The sequence below is a fragment of the Cygnus atratus genome, chromosome 2 (genome assembly GCF_013377495.2).
Source record: "Cygnus atratus isolate AKBS03 ecotype Queensland, Australia chromosome 2, CAtr_DNAZoo_HiC_assembly, whole genome shotgun sequence".
In the NCBI taxonomy this organism is placed as follows: domain Eukaryota; kingdom Metazoa; phylum Chordata; class Aves; order Anseriformes; family Anatidae; genus Cygnus; species Cygnus atratus.
Window position 1 is genome coordinate 43,037,518 of NC_066363.1, and position 17,299 is coordinate 43,054,816.

At 38.1% G+C, this 17,299-nt stretch overlaps 1 protein-coding gene across 15 annotated transcripts in view; it reads left to right on the plus strand.

Moving 5' to 3' along the window:
• RBMS3 (RNA binding motif single stranded interacting protein 3) overlaps nucleotides 1-16,540 on the plus strand; it is a 700,779-nt gene extending 684,239 nt beyond the window's left edge. For 11 of the 15 annotated variants that reach the window (XM_035549747.2, XM_035549752.2, XM_035549750.2 and 8 more), the window contains 3 exons: nucleotides 3,859-3,939; nucleotides 6,449-6,576; nucleotides 10,438-16,540. In XM_035549747.2, the coding sequence (XP_035405640.1) occupies nucleotides 3,859-3,939; nucleotides 6,449-6,576; nucleotides 10,438-10,444 (216 nt within the window). In that variant the 3' untranslated portion in view covers nucleotides 10,445-16,540. Of the gene's footprint in view, nucleotides 1-3,858; nucleotides 3,940-6,448; nucleotides 6,581-10,437 lie in introns of those variants that run through there. The other 4 variants (XM_050709230.1, XM_050709231.1, XM_035549761.2 and 1 more) reach the window with 1 other exon arrangement.
• The last annotated feature ends 759 nt before the right edge of the window (nucleotides 16,541-17,299 follow it).

Here is a 17,299-nt window from a genome sequence, read left to right on the forward strand (position 1 = left end):
TTCTTCCTATTATTAATCTAAATGTACCTTTTTACAGTTTTAAACAGTTTTTATACAGCTTTTTACAGTTTTTATTCCTTATCCTAGTGTACAAACAAATTAAGAGAATGGGTACCATCAGCAGTGTCTCTTTTTTTTTTTTCCTGATTTAGAAATTATTAGCTTTTAAAGTATCAGAGTGCCAAACAAGCTCCCTGAAACCCTCCAGATCTGTCACCTGTGCATAGAGTCATTATTCATTTCGCTGTCATAAATAAACACCTTCTACTTTTAGACCCACCAAGCCTGTACAGGTGAAGAAGAATGGACAATGTTTTCTTCTGCCTTGTGAATACTTTATTGAATGACCAATCACATTCTAGCTTAAGAATCTTTAATCCTGATGGAAGAGTATGACAGAGAAAGAGTGGGCTTGGATTTTTCAGATTCTCTTATTTCAGTGTTTACAATACTAATATTTAGTGGAATTAACTGGGTGCTCTTAGCCAATCGTGAGATATGCTGTCTCCCTTTCAAACGTACATACAGACAAAGAACTCGTGTATGGTTTATGGAGAAGATAAATCTCAGTGATGTTATGACAGAGAAGTCTATTTTTTCCATTTGCCTGCTTACAAGTTACATTAATTTCTTGAGATAGGTGATATAAGCTATATGCAGATTAAATGCATGAGTACAGGACCTGTGCTCACCATGGAGCCCCATCACAACAGAGACCCTTAATTAAGGAATGCCCATAAAGGAGAATCTTCATCCTGCATGGTCCTGAGCAGGTGGATGTGGCCTGGGGGAGGCTGCGGCCCATGGAGAGCCCCCGCAGGAGCAGGCCCCAGGCCGGAGCTGCAGCCCGTGGAGAGGAGCCCACGCAGGAGCAGGGGGTCTGGAGGGAGCTGCCGCCCGTGGGGGACCCGTGCTGGAGCAGTTTGCTCCTGGGGGATGGACCCCGTGGTACGGAGCCATGTGGGAGCAGTTCGTTGAAGAGCTGCTGCCTGTGGGCAGCCCCCGCAGGCTCAGTTCGGGAAGGACGGCATCCTGTGGGAGGGACCCCACGTGGAGCAGGGGCACAGAGTGACCGACAAGGAGCGGTGGAGATGAAGCGACAGGGACTGACCGCAGCCCCCATTCCCCTGTGCTGCTCAGGGGGAGGAGGTGGAAGAGGGTGGATGGGGGAAGGTGTCTTTAGTTTGTTGTTTGTTTGTTTGTTTGTTTCTCACTTCTCTAGCTTGTTATTAATAGGTAGTAAATTTTATTAATCTCCCTATGCTGAGTCAGTTTTGCCTGTGACAATAATTGTTGAGTGATCTCCCTGTGCTTATCTCAACCCTTGAGCGCTTTTCATCGTATTTTCTCCCCCCTTTCCCTGTGAGAAGGGGGAGTGAGAGAGCAGTTGTGGTGGAGCTTAGCTGCCCAGCTGGGTAAAATGATTTCATTTATGCCATTGTTGCAACTAATTTTGCTCACAGAATTTTTTTTAACTGTTCTTGACATTGTTTTAGAGCTCCAAGTGATTTAACCAAAAGGTTGAACCACCGTTACAGTGGACATTTACATGAGCAGAATATGTTATGTAGAGGGAAGAAGTCACATTTTTGGAGTCCTTCATGGAGTCTGGCACAACTGGGATGCTCCGTGCTCTTGCGCTACCAAGAGCAGTGCTTGCCAGCAAAAACACCAAGTAATTCCCAGACAGTTTCCGTTGTGCTACAGAACTCAATGCCAAAGGGTTTTGCAAAAAATGGAGCTGTTTGAATTAAAAGGCAGTTGAATAATTTGATGTCTTTGTATTAGAACTCATATATGTTTGTGTGTAAGGTAAGAGAATGGAAGACAACTGCGCCTTATGAGTCTCAGCAGTGATCTGCTGGGTTCAGGGAAGAAGTCTGAGGAAATCTAAGCTGAATAATGCCACTTTAGTCTTTAAATTAACACTGGTAATTAAAATGTTTATATATTTGAGTGAAGCTAGCCTGGGTAGGTATTTAAAGCCCCTATAGGTCATTGCAGAACTGTGAGAGTGAGAGCTTCAGGTTACTGTTAAATATTGACATGTTTAGAACAATGCCACACAGCGGATGTCACCCCAACATGTGACGGCAGCACTACAAAGCAGAATGAATGGAGCGGAAGCCACTCGGGAACACCCCGCTGTAGCATTCTCATTAGTTCCTAATCCTTAAGGCAGGAGAATAGCCCAACTGTACTGAGTACAATAGGGACAGTTGGCCTAATGTCTTTGGTGGGTTAGCATTCATAAAAAAACTATTGAATTCAGTTCTATTTCTGAAGAAGAAGAGAAAGGAGATGCAGAAAATCATGGCCTGGTACAGGCACACATACATGGGGGACGCTCCTGTCTCTCTCTGTCTCAAAGGAAAATGCTGTGAATCTGTATTCACAAATATTGTAATGATTTTCAACACAACATTCTGCTCCTATTACAAGTGTACATTCTATGTCGCCTATGTTTCTCATTGATTATTTGTTCTATAGAAAACAATTTCACTGAAATAACTTTTTTTTTCCTTTTACTTTACTTTTTTGTTACTTGAATGAAAAGTAAATGATTCTTACTTCAGAATTTAGCTCTTGGATTCTCAAATATGACGTTCTCATTCCCTCAGGCCTTTCGCCAGTCTGTACCCAACTCTGCAATTTCGTAATGCATGTTTGTGACAGGCATATCAAGCCATCCAGTTAGTTTAGAATTGAGGTGAGAGAGTGCTTTAAATGTAAATTTTACTATAAACAGCAGAATAAAATCTTGCCAGCACTTCTAGCTCTGCCAGGAAGCAAATCTATATTTAACGCATTTTAAAATTCATCAAATACATTCTGGGCTGATTCAGATCTTCAGTGTGTCTTTGAAGATAATATGTAGTGGAAGTGTCATACAGTCAGTTGTGGGATTGGGCACATTCTGAGATTCTTGTCAGTGAAGACATGCAGTTAGGACTGGATTGTAGAAAGAAAAGTACATCCGGATCTGACAACTTAATATTGATACTTTATTTGAAGACTTGAACAATCTGTTGCATTCAGTTCAAGAGCTTTTTAAGAATTGCTGTATATAAAGAGATTAGTGCCATACCGATGGCAAAATTCACATGCACTCATAAATTTAAAAAAAAAAAAAGAGTATCTTGTAGTACTTGAGAAAGTATTTTGGAGAAGCTAATACCAAGTGTTGCTGTAAGAATAATTGGGAGAAGCTTCAAAATGCATAGAAAAGATCCCTGGATATTAAAAATGATCCTTAAGAATTTAGTTAAGGCTTCTATGTACAAAAGGCTCCCAGACATGTTTTCCTCTTCGTTTATTTTTCCTGTCTTGGATCACCCCTCCACTCCCTGTAAACTGAACTGCTCTTAATGATATGGTTAAATATAGACGGGAATAAAACTGTCAAATTTTGTGCTTCATGTTTTGTAGGTGTCATTAAGATAAGATAAATAAGATTCCAAAATATTGTTTAGAATGTTTCTGTGTCTGTAAACACTATATATATATATAGGCTGTTATCATGTCTCTTTACTGTTTTATTCATAAGTACAAATAGGAGTCTCTCAGTTTCAGAAAGCATGTGAAAAAATAATACAATCTGAATCTATCAGCAATATGTTTACTATCGCCTCTATTCAAATGTGACCTGACTTTGAAGTTCAAGACTGTGATTTTTAATAGCTAGAAGGTAATTCCTACCATTCACTAAAATCCTTAATTAAAAGAAATAATAGACTATACATTAACCAACAAACTCTTTACAGAAAATTGAAAGAGCATCATGCTTCTAATATGTTGGGTTTTTTTTGCAGCTTGATTGTAGTTTTCTAATGTTAATTTGCCTTCAATTTGTTCTAGTACATGACTGCTGCTGCACCTATGCAAGGGACCTACATTCCCCAGTACACTCCTGTGCCTCCAACAGCTGTCCCTATTGAAGTAAGTTTATCTCCATCCAAGAAAGCAGAGTAAAGGGGTAACAGAAGTCTTCTATCTATTATGCCTCATTGCACCTGTTTTTTGAGAGGGGCCTAAAAATCACTTTATGGAATAGTACATCTTCCAGCTTTTAAAATTAAGACTGCACATTCTTTCTCTTTTTCTTTTCTTTCTTTCTCCTTCCCTTTATATTTATTTATTTATCGATTGATTATTTGCAAGGGCTCTTGTTTTGCATTTTTTTTGCTCTACAGCAAGATATGGAATAAAGTATCAGTGATTATTACTATTTTTTTCCCCATGTACTTGGGAGGGAGATGGGAAGAGACAGGAAAACAAACCCAGCAAGGCAGACCACGAACCCAAAAGAGATTCCATGAAGAGAAGATTGCAAGAGGGTTTGATGCGGTCCTTAGCAAGTATAGATAATTGCTGAAACATTTAGCCACCAGAAAAAGTGATTGAGCAATGGAAACCTTCCTCTTGTATATACAGACGTGGAGGATGCTGCACTGACTGAGTGCTTTTTCATCCTTGAGGAAGGATTCGCTCCCTCCCTCCTTGGGGCTGAGTCATGCTGATGACAGTCTAATGAGTAAGTATTTACTCAACCCTGTAGACCACAAGCTGCTGGGAGAGCATCAGCTCGGCCTCCACTTCTGTGCAGCGTTGTAAGGGCCACCAAGCACAGCGAGAGGAGGGAGCCTTGGCATCCTCTTCAGTGTGTGCTTCTCTTTGGTGCTATTCCCTTTTATTAATAACTTCTCCCCTACACTGGGGTAATGTGAGGGGTGCCAGGGTCTCCATACTTCTGTCTTCAGCTGTGTGGACTTTGGAGTTGCTGCTATTGCTGCTTTGTGCTTTGAGGCTGCTGTGTTAGTGGTACTGTTGGTATGGCACCACCAGCAGTCAAGTACTCATCCTGGTTTCTCCCAGTTCTCTGAAATTTCTAAATGAGGTCCCACAGAAAAGGCTGCTACTGTTTTGTCATATTGTGCTGCTCATATTTTTAGTCTCTTTTGCTAGAGGATAATTCTGCCCTGGGCCTTGTTTACTTACAAATGGGCTACGAGTACCTCTTTTAATTGCCATTCTTAGGTAATAAACTGGACAGATACAAATCTGAATCAAAAGGAAACCGTGGGATGGAGATGAGAGTGGCTCATGCATCAGTACTGGCCAGTACCAATGAGAAATTAATTTAATTCTTCCTGAGCCCTCCTCACCATCATCCACTGATATATTCATGCCTGATAAAGTCCTATGATGTAGTAATTAAATATTATCTGAATATATAGCCTGTCTTGCTCTGATCCAGTGAATACTATTATTGTTATTGTTTATCTGTATTCATGTAGCATCATGAACCAGGACCCTGCTACGCTGGATGCTCCCCACAAGCAGAGACCAAAAAATATGGTCTCTGCCCCAGAGAGCTTACATTCTCAAGATGAGATGGATAATTGTAGAAGCATAAAGACATAGACAGAAAAAGATAATACTGATAGTCTGTTAAGCAACAGATATGTAAAATTTATGGGAAATTAAACACTTTTTTTCCACAGATAATGTAAAATAAACTACCTTTTGTTTACATAGGACTCAAATGAAAACAAAGCAAGTGCTTTGTGCTCCCTCTTCTGGCTCTGTTGTGTTCAATATGGTAATAATGCATGTTCCCTGGAGAGACCTGCTAGTGTTATTAGTGTGGCCAAGACACCAAATATGAGAGTAAAGGAAAGAAAATGTAGTTCACCTTGAAAGCATGCGAAAATAGTTAGAATTCAGACTGTCCAAATAGGCTAAAAAATTGAATATAATGTTAAATCCATGCATATCAACTTTTGTATATCTACTTACCTTTTTTGTTTGTTTGTTTTGTTTACAAATTTGTAAATAAAACTTCATTGGAGCTTTGACTTAACAGGTAAAAATATTTAGTGCGAGTTAAAATTATTGTTGAAATAAAATATGCATAAGTGCACTGACCGGAGTGCATTGTTTTCTTAAGGTAGCTAGAATTCTGATGGACATGTAATAAAGCAGAGGGTGGTGGACCTAATCTTTGTTTCTATCTCACTGTAAAATGAGCAAAATAAAAGTGAACTCACTGTGAAGTTGGGGTAGGTAAGTGAAAGTCAGAAGAGCCATACATTTGTTAAAGAAAAGACAAGAGGTAAAATCAAGACTCCACTGAAGTCAGAAGTTTTGCCTTTGGCTTTGAATGGACAGAGAACCATTCCCAAATGTGGAGGTATTTGCCACTGCAGCTTGTGAGAACAAAGTACTGGAGATGTTAGTACACTAAGGAAGATTCTCATTGCTGGATTATCTCTGTAAACTAATGTAGTTTGTTGGGTTAGCATGTGGTTCTCCTATCTCAAACTCTCTCAACCATACAGTATTTCTAGAGAAATACAGGAATGTGAGCTGGTGCTGAGTTCCTTTATGTAATTCACTAAAGTGACTAAAAATAGTAAGTTTTTCATGTTCTTATTTGACTCCCTAGGGTGTTGTTGCTGATACTTCTCCACAGACAGTAGCATCGTCATCACAGGAAGCCAGTGGTCAACAGCAACAGATGACAGTGGAAACATCCAGTGAACACGCACCTGCATATTCTTACCAACAGTCTAAGTAAGTAGGCATATACTTCGTAGACTGAAGGTTTTGTCTCCTCCATATAGTGGCCCAAATTCTGCTTCCCATTTCAGCAATATAAATTCAGCATAGCTTCATTAAGTTCAGATGAGTATTGTATATATAGTAGTGTAATTAGTAGAGGGTTTTGCCTGATGGCCTCACCTAAGCAAATTGTTCTTGAGTTCCATGCTCTCTAACAGGCTTCTGCTTATTCTGGACTCAGAAGGATCTCAACAACTGCATTAGCAGTTGCCATACTGGGCTTAACCACCATCTAGCATCTGAGGTTATAAACAGGACTTAAATTTTGCAGTGGCGAAAATTAGCATGGTACAAACATGAAGGTTCATTTCCGAAAGTCCTGCTAGTTAAACAGTGCAAATTGCCCCAAATGAGTATTTATGAGCATGCTAAACTGGTGCCATGCAGGCACCAAGTGGGCAGAAGCTAGAAACAGAATGGAAGACTGTGATGAGGAAAAGACTTCATTGTCTTTCTCTCAATCTCTGCTCACTTTATTTGCAATGGAATATTTTTTGCATGGAATATTTTTTTTATTTTGCATGGAATACCTTTATTTGCATGGAATACCTTGCAAAATTTAAGATCTATACACTGATAGCTGGACCTAGAACCCCATCATTTTCTGAATTATCCTCTTACACTCCTTCCCTTTGAGATAACAGAATCAGTCCTCTTGAAGACAAGTCAGGGACTTAGTCACAGGTACTGATCCACAGACAGATTCTAGGAATTTGGACCAATTCTAGGAATTTTGCCGTACTCCAAACACAGCCATTTATTAATACATGTACATTGAAAATCAGTATCACTGTAAAAATAATTATGCAATTTTTATCTTGTGGAAGGACGTAGACAAATCATCAGATAAGAAAAACATTCGGTATGTCAGTTAATGCATCGTGACATAGTACTTATGGTGCAAGAGGCATAATATGTGAGCTGGTATAGAGAAGATAAGAATTATACCAATCTGTCAGTTGCTTTACTTCATTTGTGACCTCTGGAAGTGGAAGATGCATTTCTTTGTTTAACGCATGAATAAACAATGGTGTCAGATCACACAATGTTCCTTTTTGAATGCCATATTTATGTTTATAATACCTCACTTTTTCATATGTCACTCCCATATTTGTTCAGATGTAAATACAAAAGCAGTTGATCACAAGCATTTTGTTGATTCATCCAGTACTCTATTTTGGAGACACAGTCTATGCATGTGTACCCCTCCTAGCCATCAACCTCTCTAGTACCTGTGATGGCAAAGTACTTACAGAATACAGTTGGCCAAGAGAAAAATACACGTGACAGTGCCATCCTGTTCACTGGCTTTGATGACTGTGTTCTGAAGGTACTTGGATTTGATCATTCCCATGATCCAGTTCGCTTTCAGTTAAGTCTCCAACCAAAAGAACTTCAGTTCAGATGTGTTCATAAGGTAGCTGTGAGCAGCTGCTTCTGGAATTTTTCCCACAGAGGAGGAAACTGCATTGTGATTCTTTATTGAAATGAGTGCTGTGTTCTTTCTCACATGGTGAATTCCCACCTTCTCTGAGAATGAGATCCTTCATCTTTCCTTGCCAGCTACTGCCTTGTTGCGGTGATGGCTACAGTTCTAATGGCACTGGCATTTATATTCAGAGCAAATTCTTTCCTTTTAAATCACATGGAGAGATCCACTACATATTTTTTACTATGATTTTTTTTTTTCTGAAAAGTGCCCTCTATTTGTGTCTGCCAGTTGTGGGCAGAAATGCAAAGTGTGGGAAGTTGTAGAAAGAAACAAATATGTATGCAATCTCTGTCTTACAACAATTCCTACCAGAATATTTCGGTAACCTTTAACATAATATCAAATGAAGTTATTTAGCAATTAACATATAATGTTTTTAATCCACTCTTCGAAGGGCACATTTATTAATAACAAGTACCATGCCCAATATACATCTGTTTTCAAAGCAATAGAGAGGAAGTAATTAACATGACCACATAATGGTTTTGTCAAATATAGGCAAAGGAAAAGGCAGACACTAAAAAACAGTTTCATAGGAACTGATCAGTCAGGAGAAAAGTTCTAACAGTGTATTTCATTGTTTTTATTTTCTTTACAACAATCATGAAACTGCAGGCAATGAAGGAGGGGAAAGGTACTCAGGGTGTTACAAGGATCTTGTACTCTCTGTACGCAAAAATAAACCGTAAGATTTAAAAATTAAGTTCCCCTTTTTTTCATCAGCATACACATTCTTTCATTTAATATGCTGGCTGCTCTATTTGAGCATCCCACACAGGGATGTTCAGAAATGATGACTTCATATCAAAAACCTGACTTCTAGAAGTGGAGCAATATAGGAGAAGCAGCCTTCTGTTTCTGAGCAGACAGCTCAACTCTATGAGGAAATCACCTTAATTGTTTTAGACCCGCAATGCCTCTTTTCTTCTCCTCATAAATCTTTAATTTTCCACATAAGAGTGTGAAATCTATGAAGTGGCTGTAAATGGTGATCCTTCCCCCTGGAAATTGTACTCTCTTACCCCTAAACAAAACTCTGTTGAACAAAATACTCTGATTTTAAATGTAGGAAGAGTTCACTTTTTCTGAAGCCTTTTCTGGGCGACCTCAGTGCCAGGTTGTTAGAGAATGTGTGCTGTGACCCTTTGGTGCCCACTCTGCTCAGAGAGGCAGTAAAATCTTAGGCACTGAGAAGTCCAACTTGAGTACTGCTACTGGAAGTTATGCATAGAGAACTGCTTTAGAAATCCTATGTAAATAGTTAATTCTTATTTTCCACATACATCTGTTGTTACATTCAAAATATTAATTTCAAGGCTTCGTGCAATGAAAAAAATTCTTTGGCAAGTTTAATATTTAAAATCAAAGTTCATTTTATGTTTACCATACTGAAGAAATAGTTCTGTGGCAAATATTAACTCATAATAATAAAATTAATTTAAAACTAAGCAAGGCAAATGCTTTAATGCTCAGAAAGGAAAGGTGCTAGCTTTTCTTGAGTTGAACTTGAGTTGTAAAAGCATTGTTTCCTTGCAAGGTTTGAGAATTGTAGGAGAAGCAATAACTATCTCTTACTGGTAGCTTACTGATAGATTTACTAGTGTTTGTAAGTAGGATCTACATCTCCCCCAGGATCTCGTATCATCTTAACAAGATAAATTTTATTAGACGTATCTTTAAATTTCATGAAACCTCAAAAACACAAAATGAGAGTTATCTTAAGAAAAAAAATGGTAGTTTAGGTTGTTCTCTGTGCTAATTTTAGCAAGACTTGAAACTATATGTTCAAAAAAAAATATTTTTCTAATATTATCTCAAAAGTTTCTAAGTTAGAAATAACTGGCTCATTAAGCAGACTGTTTCACAGTCTAACTGTTCTTGCCATCAGAAAATGTGTTCTTATTAACAAATTGGACGTATCCTTTTATTGTAATTTTATCCTTTGTTTTATCATTAGTATCCAAAATAAATAGTGCCACTTAATATTATGAAAATATTCACTCTCTTATTGTATTACTCTTGAAATATTTACACAGTGCTAAGCCACGTATTCATCTCATTTCATTGAAGTTGGACTGCCCATTAAGCATAGCATTAACAAAAGTAAAGTCATTTGCTTAGGATGTGTTAACGTCCCCAAAGCAGGAGTTCCCTATTTCTGCCTGACTATTTTCAGCTTGGTGGTGGTATCATATTTAAACAGCTGCAAAGCTAGTTTAGCTTGGATAACTTTTAAAGGGAATTGGGTGGAAAAAAAAGAGAGCAGCCTATTTCAAAGTTGTTTTGACTTAATGACCACTTTAATTCAATTGTTTTTACAGACAATAAACAGGACTGAAGAATGTCGGTCTGAAATCTTTGCCTTGAATGGAGAAACTTCACTGAACAAGAAGTTGGCTTCCAGTTTGCACAGGCGTCAAATGAATGCTTTTTTTTTCTACCTTTCCCAACGAAAACAAAACAGTGTTTTTATGTGCTGTGCAAATGGTTCCGTCATGTAGTCTGACAATTTTATTTTTGCTATTTTTTTTTTCTTAACTAAAGAAAAAACCCAGAGGAGAAATGCTGGGTTGACATTTCATCTGGACGAACATTTGAATTCAGAATTTACCTGGAGGTGTAGCTAGATTTTCTTTTTTAACAGAAAAAAACTGATGATGTCAAGAGGGAGCAAGCTGAGATGAAAACCAATTGTCTTCCTCAAAAATTAAGCTACTCTTTTTCTCTCATTTTATTTTTCTTCTTGTTTTAAATTTAGAGTGGTTTTTGGTTGTTTTTTTTGTTGTTCTTTTTTTGTTGTTTTCTTTTTTTGTTGTTGTTCAAGTGTTTGTTTTAAAGAAATGTTTAGGTAAGGTTTATCTTGAATCTTAATTGCCTTAATTTTAAGGACGTCAAAGGCTCTCAAGGCAAGCTGTCAACGTCTTGTTAGAAAACCCGAGAATGAATTGAAACTGCTCACACCGGTGCTGGTGCAGAAGTTTAATAGACTGAGTTTTTGGGGTGAACAAAAATAAACTGTACAGTTTAAAAGAAAATGATTTTCTTCTTTGAAGAAAAGTTGATGATAAAGGAACTGTGGCAACTGAAAGGATTGGAAAAATGCTGGGACTTTTATGAACTTTGTCTTAAGTGTTGACAGAAAAAAATTCTAGAAGGCTAAAGCATTTTACAGTAAAGTTATTGAATTGAGAAAAAAACTTGCTGCATTGTAGAGAATGCAGGGTTTTTTTCTTGCAGAATGCAGATTTTTTTATTTACAAAGCGTGATCGCTAGCAAAAGCATTAGTGCTTTTTATCTGCAGTCTTTTTTATGAGCTTTAAGAAGTTTTTAGTCTGCTTTGCTTGTCACATTGCAAAAACCTAGCTTAAGAGCATTAAAAAAACTTAAGTAGATAGGAGCTTATGGTCAAAAAAGTGCAAAAAAAGCAATAGATAGAAGAAATTGTTGACAATTTCTGTAGTCTTTCCTAGTTGTGAACAAATGCAGCCTATGGATGGCCTATTTTATACCAAAGATGAAGTGACACCCTAACGCAGTCCAGAAGATAGAGGTTTTTTTCTTTTTTTATCTTTATTTGACCTACATGGCCGGACCAGTTCTTACTTTCTTGTTTGTTTAAACTATCTTCCACTGGTGTTTTACATACTGCATATGTTTATAGTGGAAATTTCAGAATAGTTGGTATGAGAAGCTTATTGATGGTGTGCTTTGGAGAACATCACAAAGCAGGAGAGCGGGTCACCAACTAATCTGTCCAGGTGGGCTTAATTTTGATGGGTTTTTCTGTTAAATTGCCTGATCCTTGGTATTTCTTCTGAAACAACAGTCTTCCTTCTGAATTCCAACACACCACAGACTCATTTCTTCACCTCAGTCTTTGTCATCGTCCAGCATGCATAGCCACCTTAATTCTGCGTTTTTTGGTGATGCGTTCGAATTGCCAGTTAGATGCGACAGAAAGCAAACTCGATCTTTGTTCTCATTTTAGCTCTCCCATACAAGCAGAAATGTTGAAAATGACTTACGCTAGTATTGTCATGCAGGCAGGAAGTTTAAAATTATTCTTCTCTGCTATGATTTCCGTTGTCTTAATATGTTGGCTGACAATCACTAATTAGTATGATTAGGCAGAAAAGACACTAACTAAATTGAATCCACTGAAACCTGTTTCAGGAATGACAGTTATTTTCCACAGAGAAATCTTGATTATGGCCCTTGATTTTTCCAAGCAACCAAAAAAGGTGAAAAGCAAGTCAAAAGATGATTTTTTTTTTTCCTTAAGGAGGCAGAAGAGAAGCAGCATTTAAATATATACATACATATACATATTTCTATATGTAAATTTAAACCAAACATTTTTAAACTTTCCTCCATTCAGAAGAGAGGGGAAGCTTCATCACATTTATTGTGGTGCATTAGAGACAGGGTATCCATTAAAAATAATTAAATTCAAACATTTATATTGGATCAATCTGATTCAGCCACCCAAATCTAAAAAGAGATCTCTGTTTCCCTAACCTGTCTTTTGGGGGAAAAGTACACAATTATTTTTTTAAATTGATAAAACAAGATCATATATTTTAATGTAGTGTGGGGTGGGAGGGGGTTTCCCAAGTAAATGGCTGCTAGATATGCAACATATAAAAGAGAGGAATGGGAGTTCACATGGTTCTTCACCATAGGAAGAGGGCCTGATTTTCAGAAGTGATAAAACTTCTGCTTTCTCCAGAGTAGTTGTTGATACTCGACACTTCTGAAAACCAGATGATGCCAAAGTAAAAGAACAACAATATTCACGTTTTTAATTCAGAAAAAAAAAATCACATCTCTTGCTGTTCCACATACTGTCTCATTACATGTTGCTTTTTGAGAGTGGCACTTGAATTTTGTCCTTGGATAAAGGTTCCCTCTGTCTTTGGAGGGCATATGGGGGAAAAATCAATCTAGCCTTATTTTCTTCCTTTCTACACATACTCTCTTTCTGTCTCTCTTTGAATTCTTTGTACAAATAGTGATAATCCCGGGCACAATTCAGTTAAATAGGAAATAAACATATTTGTTTCTGTGTTAGTTCTAATGTGACATACAAAAAGTCTCATTTACTATCAACAATGAGGCTACAAGGTAGCTACCATGTGGCTGATGAATATGCTGAGGTACCTTCTTGTTTCTATTCAGAACTCTGCTGCTTTATTTATACATTCAGAAACATTTTTGTTATTTTTTTCAGCAAACAAATTTAAGCAATCTCAGTGTTTTTTATTAAGTCAGACAGGCAGCACGGTATCACGATGCCTGTCACTTTAAAGTGTTTCAAATGCATTCTGTGTTAGAATTGTTCCTTTTCTTTTTTTCCATGCTGCAATGTTTAATAGTGTTTGAAATCAAAAGAAACAAAGCAAAGAAATAGAGGAAGAAGAAGAGGAAAGAAAATGGATCCCCTAAATGCAATTGATCATCTTACTGTTCCCAAAAATCAGTGAAATGGTACTTGAAAGTCTATGTTTTATATGTAATGTGAGCTTTGAGTATAAATAGACATAGATCGTAAGGTAAGAAAAAAAAAATGGAACATACAAAATGCTCAGAAAGTGGTAACTTATTTGTAAAAAATTTTAAGGTGAGATAAAAGATAACGAAAAGCAACACACTTGCTGCATGGTTGTCATCATAGCACAGGAATACTTGGTGGCTTCTGAACTCTAAAACTGGTTTTCTTTATGTTCTGGCTAATAAGATTTATTGGAAGGTTTATTATTGTCTTTTTGAGTTTCTTTTTTTTTCTTGTTTTTGAAGATCAGAATTCATAAAGTCAGTATCTATGTCTTGCCAATTAGCTTTAAATATCACGAGGGTTCCTGAAAGATTGCAGAAACAACTCTAGAAGTCAAAGGCCCAGCGGTCTAGAAGCAACATCAAATCCATAAGCTGAACTGCGTATGTACTTTCCATCACACCTGAATTCTTGTAAATAGTCAAATCTGGATGTTCAGGTTTGGTATTTTTGTTTTTACTTTAAAAGATAAATACAGGATGGGTGTCAGAAAAATATGAATTATGGCTAGAAAATTCTGAATACCTGGGCTCGTCACTTAACACTGAGAAAAAAATGACACAGTGGAACTGAAGAGAGTGTTATATTTGCAGGTGCTGACCAGAGTGTAGATCAGGGCACTGAAAAGTCTCACTTTTTCCAGTGAGATCGTTGAGGGACTCTTCTTCCTATCTGGCTCTACTGCTGGTTTTGTAAGCACTTTTCACCTGTGACAGTCAGGCCACAAATTGTGAATGTCCTCCTATTGCCTTCCAGTGAAACAGACTCTTGAAATGTCCTTAGCTTGTGCTTACTTGTATAGTTCTGTTTACCAAGAGACTGCCTTGGTTGTGTTGGTCAAGAAATCCACTGTAATGCAGAATGAGGCATATCTGAGAGCAATTGCATCACATTGTATTGTCTTCTGCTATGGATGCATGCCCAACTGTAGAAGATAAAGGCTGGTTATTAGGGAAGTTGAGGGCTTAAACTTTCAATGGGCAATGGGCTGAAGCATTCAAATGGATTTTTACACAAGTAAAAATCGAATGAAGGGTATTATTTATGTATGTATGTGTACCAAAACTCAGCAAATTTGAGGAAGCCTGCATTGTAATAAAGTTTATTTTTAATATGTCATAGTATTTGGATCTATATTATGTTGTTTATGGTACTGAAGGATGAGACTGATAATAAGTGTTTAAGAAATTGCCATGCTTCATGATTTTAAGCTTGATGGTGCTCCTCATGCCACTTCATTTTAATGCTGAGGTTGACATGAGCAAAACAGGTTTAGGCAGACTAGCTGAACTCCACCTACAGTAAGAGTCATGCTTAAGAGTGATAATGTGCTTAAAGTAATAAAGCGATCTATTTTTAGTGGTGAGACCAAATGTGGTAGTTGAAGATAGTAACGTTTGATACACACATGGTCAACATTTCCTTTCGAAACTTTATTTAACATGAAATTGGTCCTTATACAAAAGAAGTGCCCTAGGGTAAGGGATTTTACAGGTCTTTCTAGGTAGCCCATGTGAACTGAGAAAACAGTCACGGTGTGATGGAAATGCAAAACAGAAAACAACAAAGACACTGACATTTGGTGTATTAGTCTTTTCAGTTTAATGGCAATTGGCTCTAATAATGATGATTCCTTTCATTTCTAATACGCGTACACACAGTCACGCCCGCACATTTTCCCAGAGGAGGGCTGAGTGACCGGCAGACTCCTGTCCCTCACTGGAGCAGATTTCTAGAATCTCAGCAAGCAGCAAAGATGCAGCGTAAGGAAAGCTAGCCCTCAAAAAGAGCACCGTTTTTTTCTATATTGCTCCTGTCACCTAAATGGGCTAGAGCTCTGTATGTACCCGAGAGATTTATTCACCTTTGTGCCTCAAAGCAGGCAGAAGAGACCCTTTCTTCTCCCCTTTATTAACATGTTCTTTGTTCAAATTAACAGAAAACTGAGAGAGAAAAGTTGTTAAAAAGTAAAAGACAAAGTGTTGCTTTAGCTTTTCATGATGAGAAAAATGTTTGTCTTTATTTCAGTTGTTCAGGATTTCACTCCCCAACAGTGACAGTTGCATTCTTTCAAGTCAGTAAAAATGTGTAATGAAGAGAAAAATATCAGCCTTTGACAGGTTCACAAATACATGTCTCCTTGTAGGGCCAAACCCTGCGAGGTCTAAGCACCTTCCAAGATCTGGATCTGCTGTCCTTAAGAGAGTATCTGCCCAACTTTAATTTCTGCCTATAAGTGTCTTTCTCTTGGATAAAAATTTTATGAATTTGGTGGAATTTACAGACAGTTATATTTTTAAAAGCCCAAAAATACAGCCTAGAGAAGAGAACATGATGTTTATGTAACTGAAGTATTATTAAATATTCTGTATTCCAGAGTGGAGGAAAATTCTACTATCTTTTGGAGGCAAAACAACTTTATGTAAAAATCAGGAAGCATACAGAATTCATATAGGAACACTTATTTGTTTTCCTTTTTAAAGGAGAATGAACAGATTCTGTCTGTAAAAAAATCAAAGCAGCTTTGATAGCAGATGAACTTCCTATCAAGAAAACGTGCATCACGAAAGTGGGACAGAGGTTCTTTAAAGCCCTTACACACCTCATTGTAGCCAAAATGTAGAATACAGAACCTCTGTGACACATTAAATTATGAATCTTATTTATATGGGCATCTGTGTGCTGATGTCTCAGAATGTCTTTGAAAGATCTGTACTGCTATGATTTTTTTTTTTTGATGTTTTCCATTTGTACCACAATCCTAATAGCTGCCATTTTCCCACTCCTGGGGCTTTCTGTAGATCAGTGGATGTTAGGTTTAAACTTCTGTTTTCTTTGATGAAGCTTTCAATAAAAAAATAAAGAAAGAAAAGAGCTGAGTGACTCTGTGTTCTTGTGGAACTGTGGTGCAGAGGCTTCCCGAGGCCGCAGCGTGCGCGCTGAGCACAGAGGGAGCAGAAAGGCTTTGCAGCAAAGTCTGCCTCCTCCACGCCTTCACCGAGCAGAAGTAAAGCATTGGAGATACAGGACAGTTCTGCTGCCCTGTCACCAGCACAACCTCCTACGTGTTAGAAGGTGAAATACGGAAGAAAGTTTCTCTCACACCAAGACCGAGTGTTTAGCACTAATGGGTACCTGCTCTCCGGGCTCTCAGCTGCGCTCACCTGCCTGTTTCTGAGGCTTACTTTAAAGAGTGACTTCAGGGCAAAAGTTGCCACGTGGAAGACAGAAAATCTTTATTTACAGAATAACTACAGCCTAGGCAGTGGTAGTGCAAGCCATACTTCATCTTGAAAGGGAGCTGGAAATAAATCGCCTCCTTGGCCACGTCTCACGGGGAACTTGAGTGAGCGGCTCTTGCGTTGCCATGCACGCACCTTCCCACAAGGGCCGTTCTGTGCTGAAGGCAAGGGCAGGCAGGAGGTTTCCAGTAACTCCGCTTCCCCACCGAGGAGCTTTATTCACATGTTGGGAACCACAGCGTGTTCCTCTTTTCCCAGCCTAGCAGGAGCGTGGCTGTCTCCTTCAGCACTTCACATGGTTTGTGGGATTGTCTACGCACTTCCCCTTCATTTGTTCTGCCCAATGAAGCATCCACAGGTGAGCTTCTCGTTCCCTTCAGTCTCTG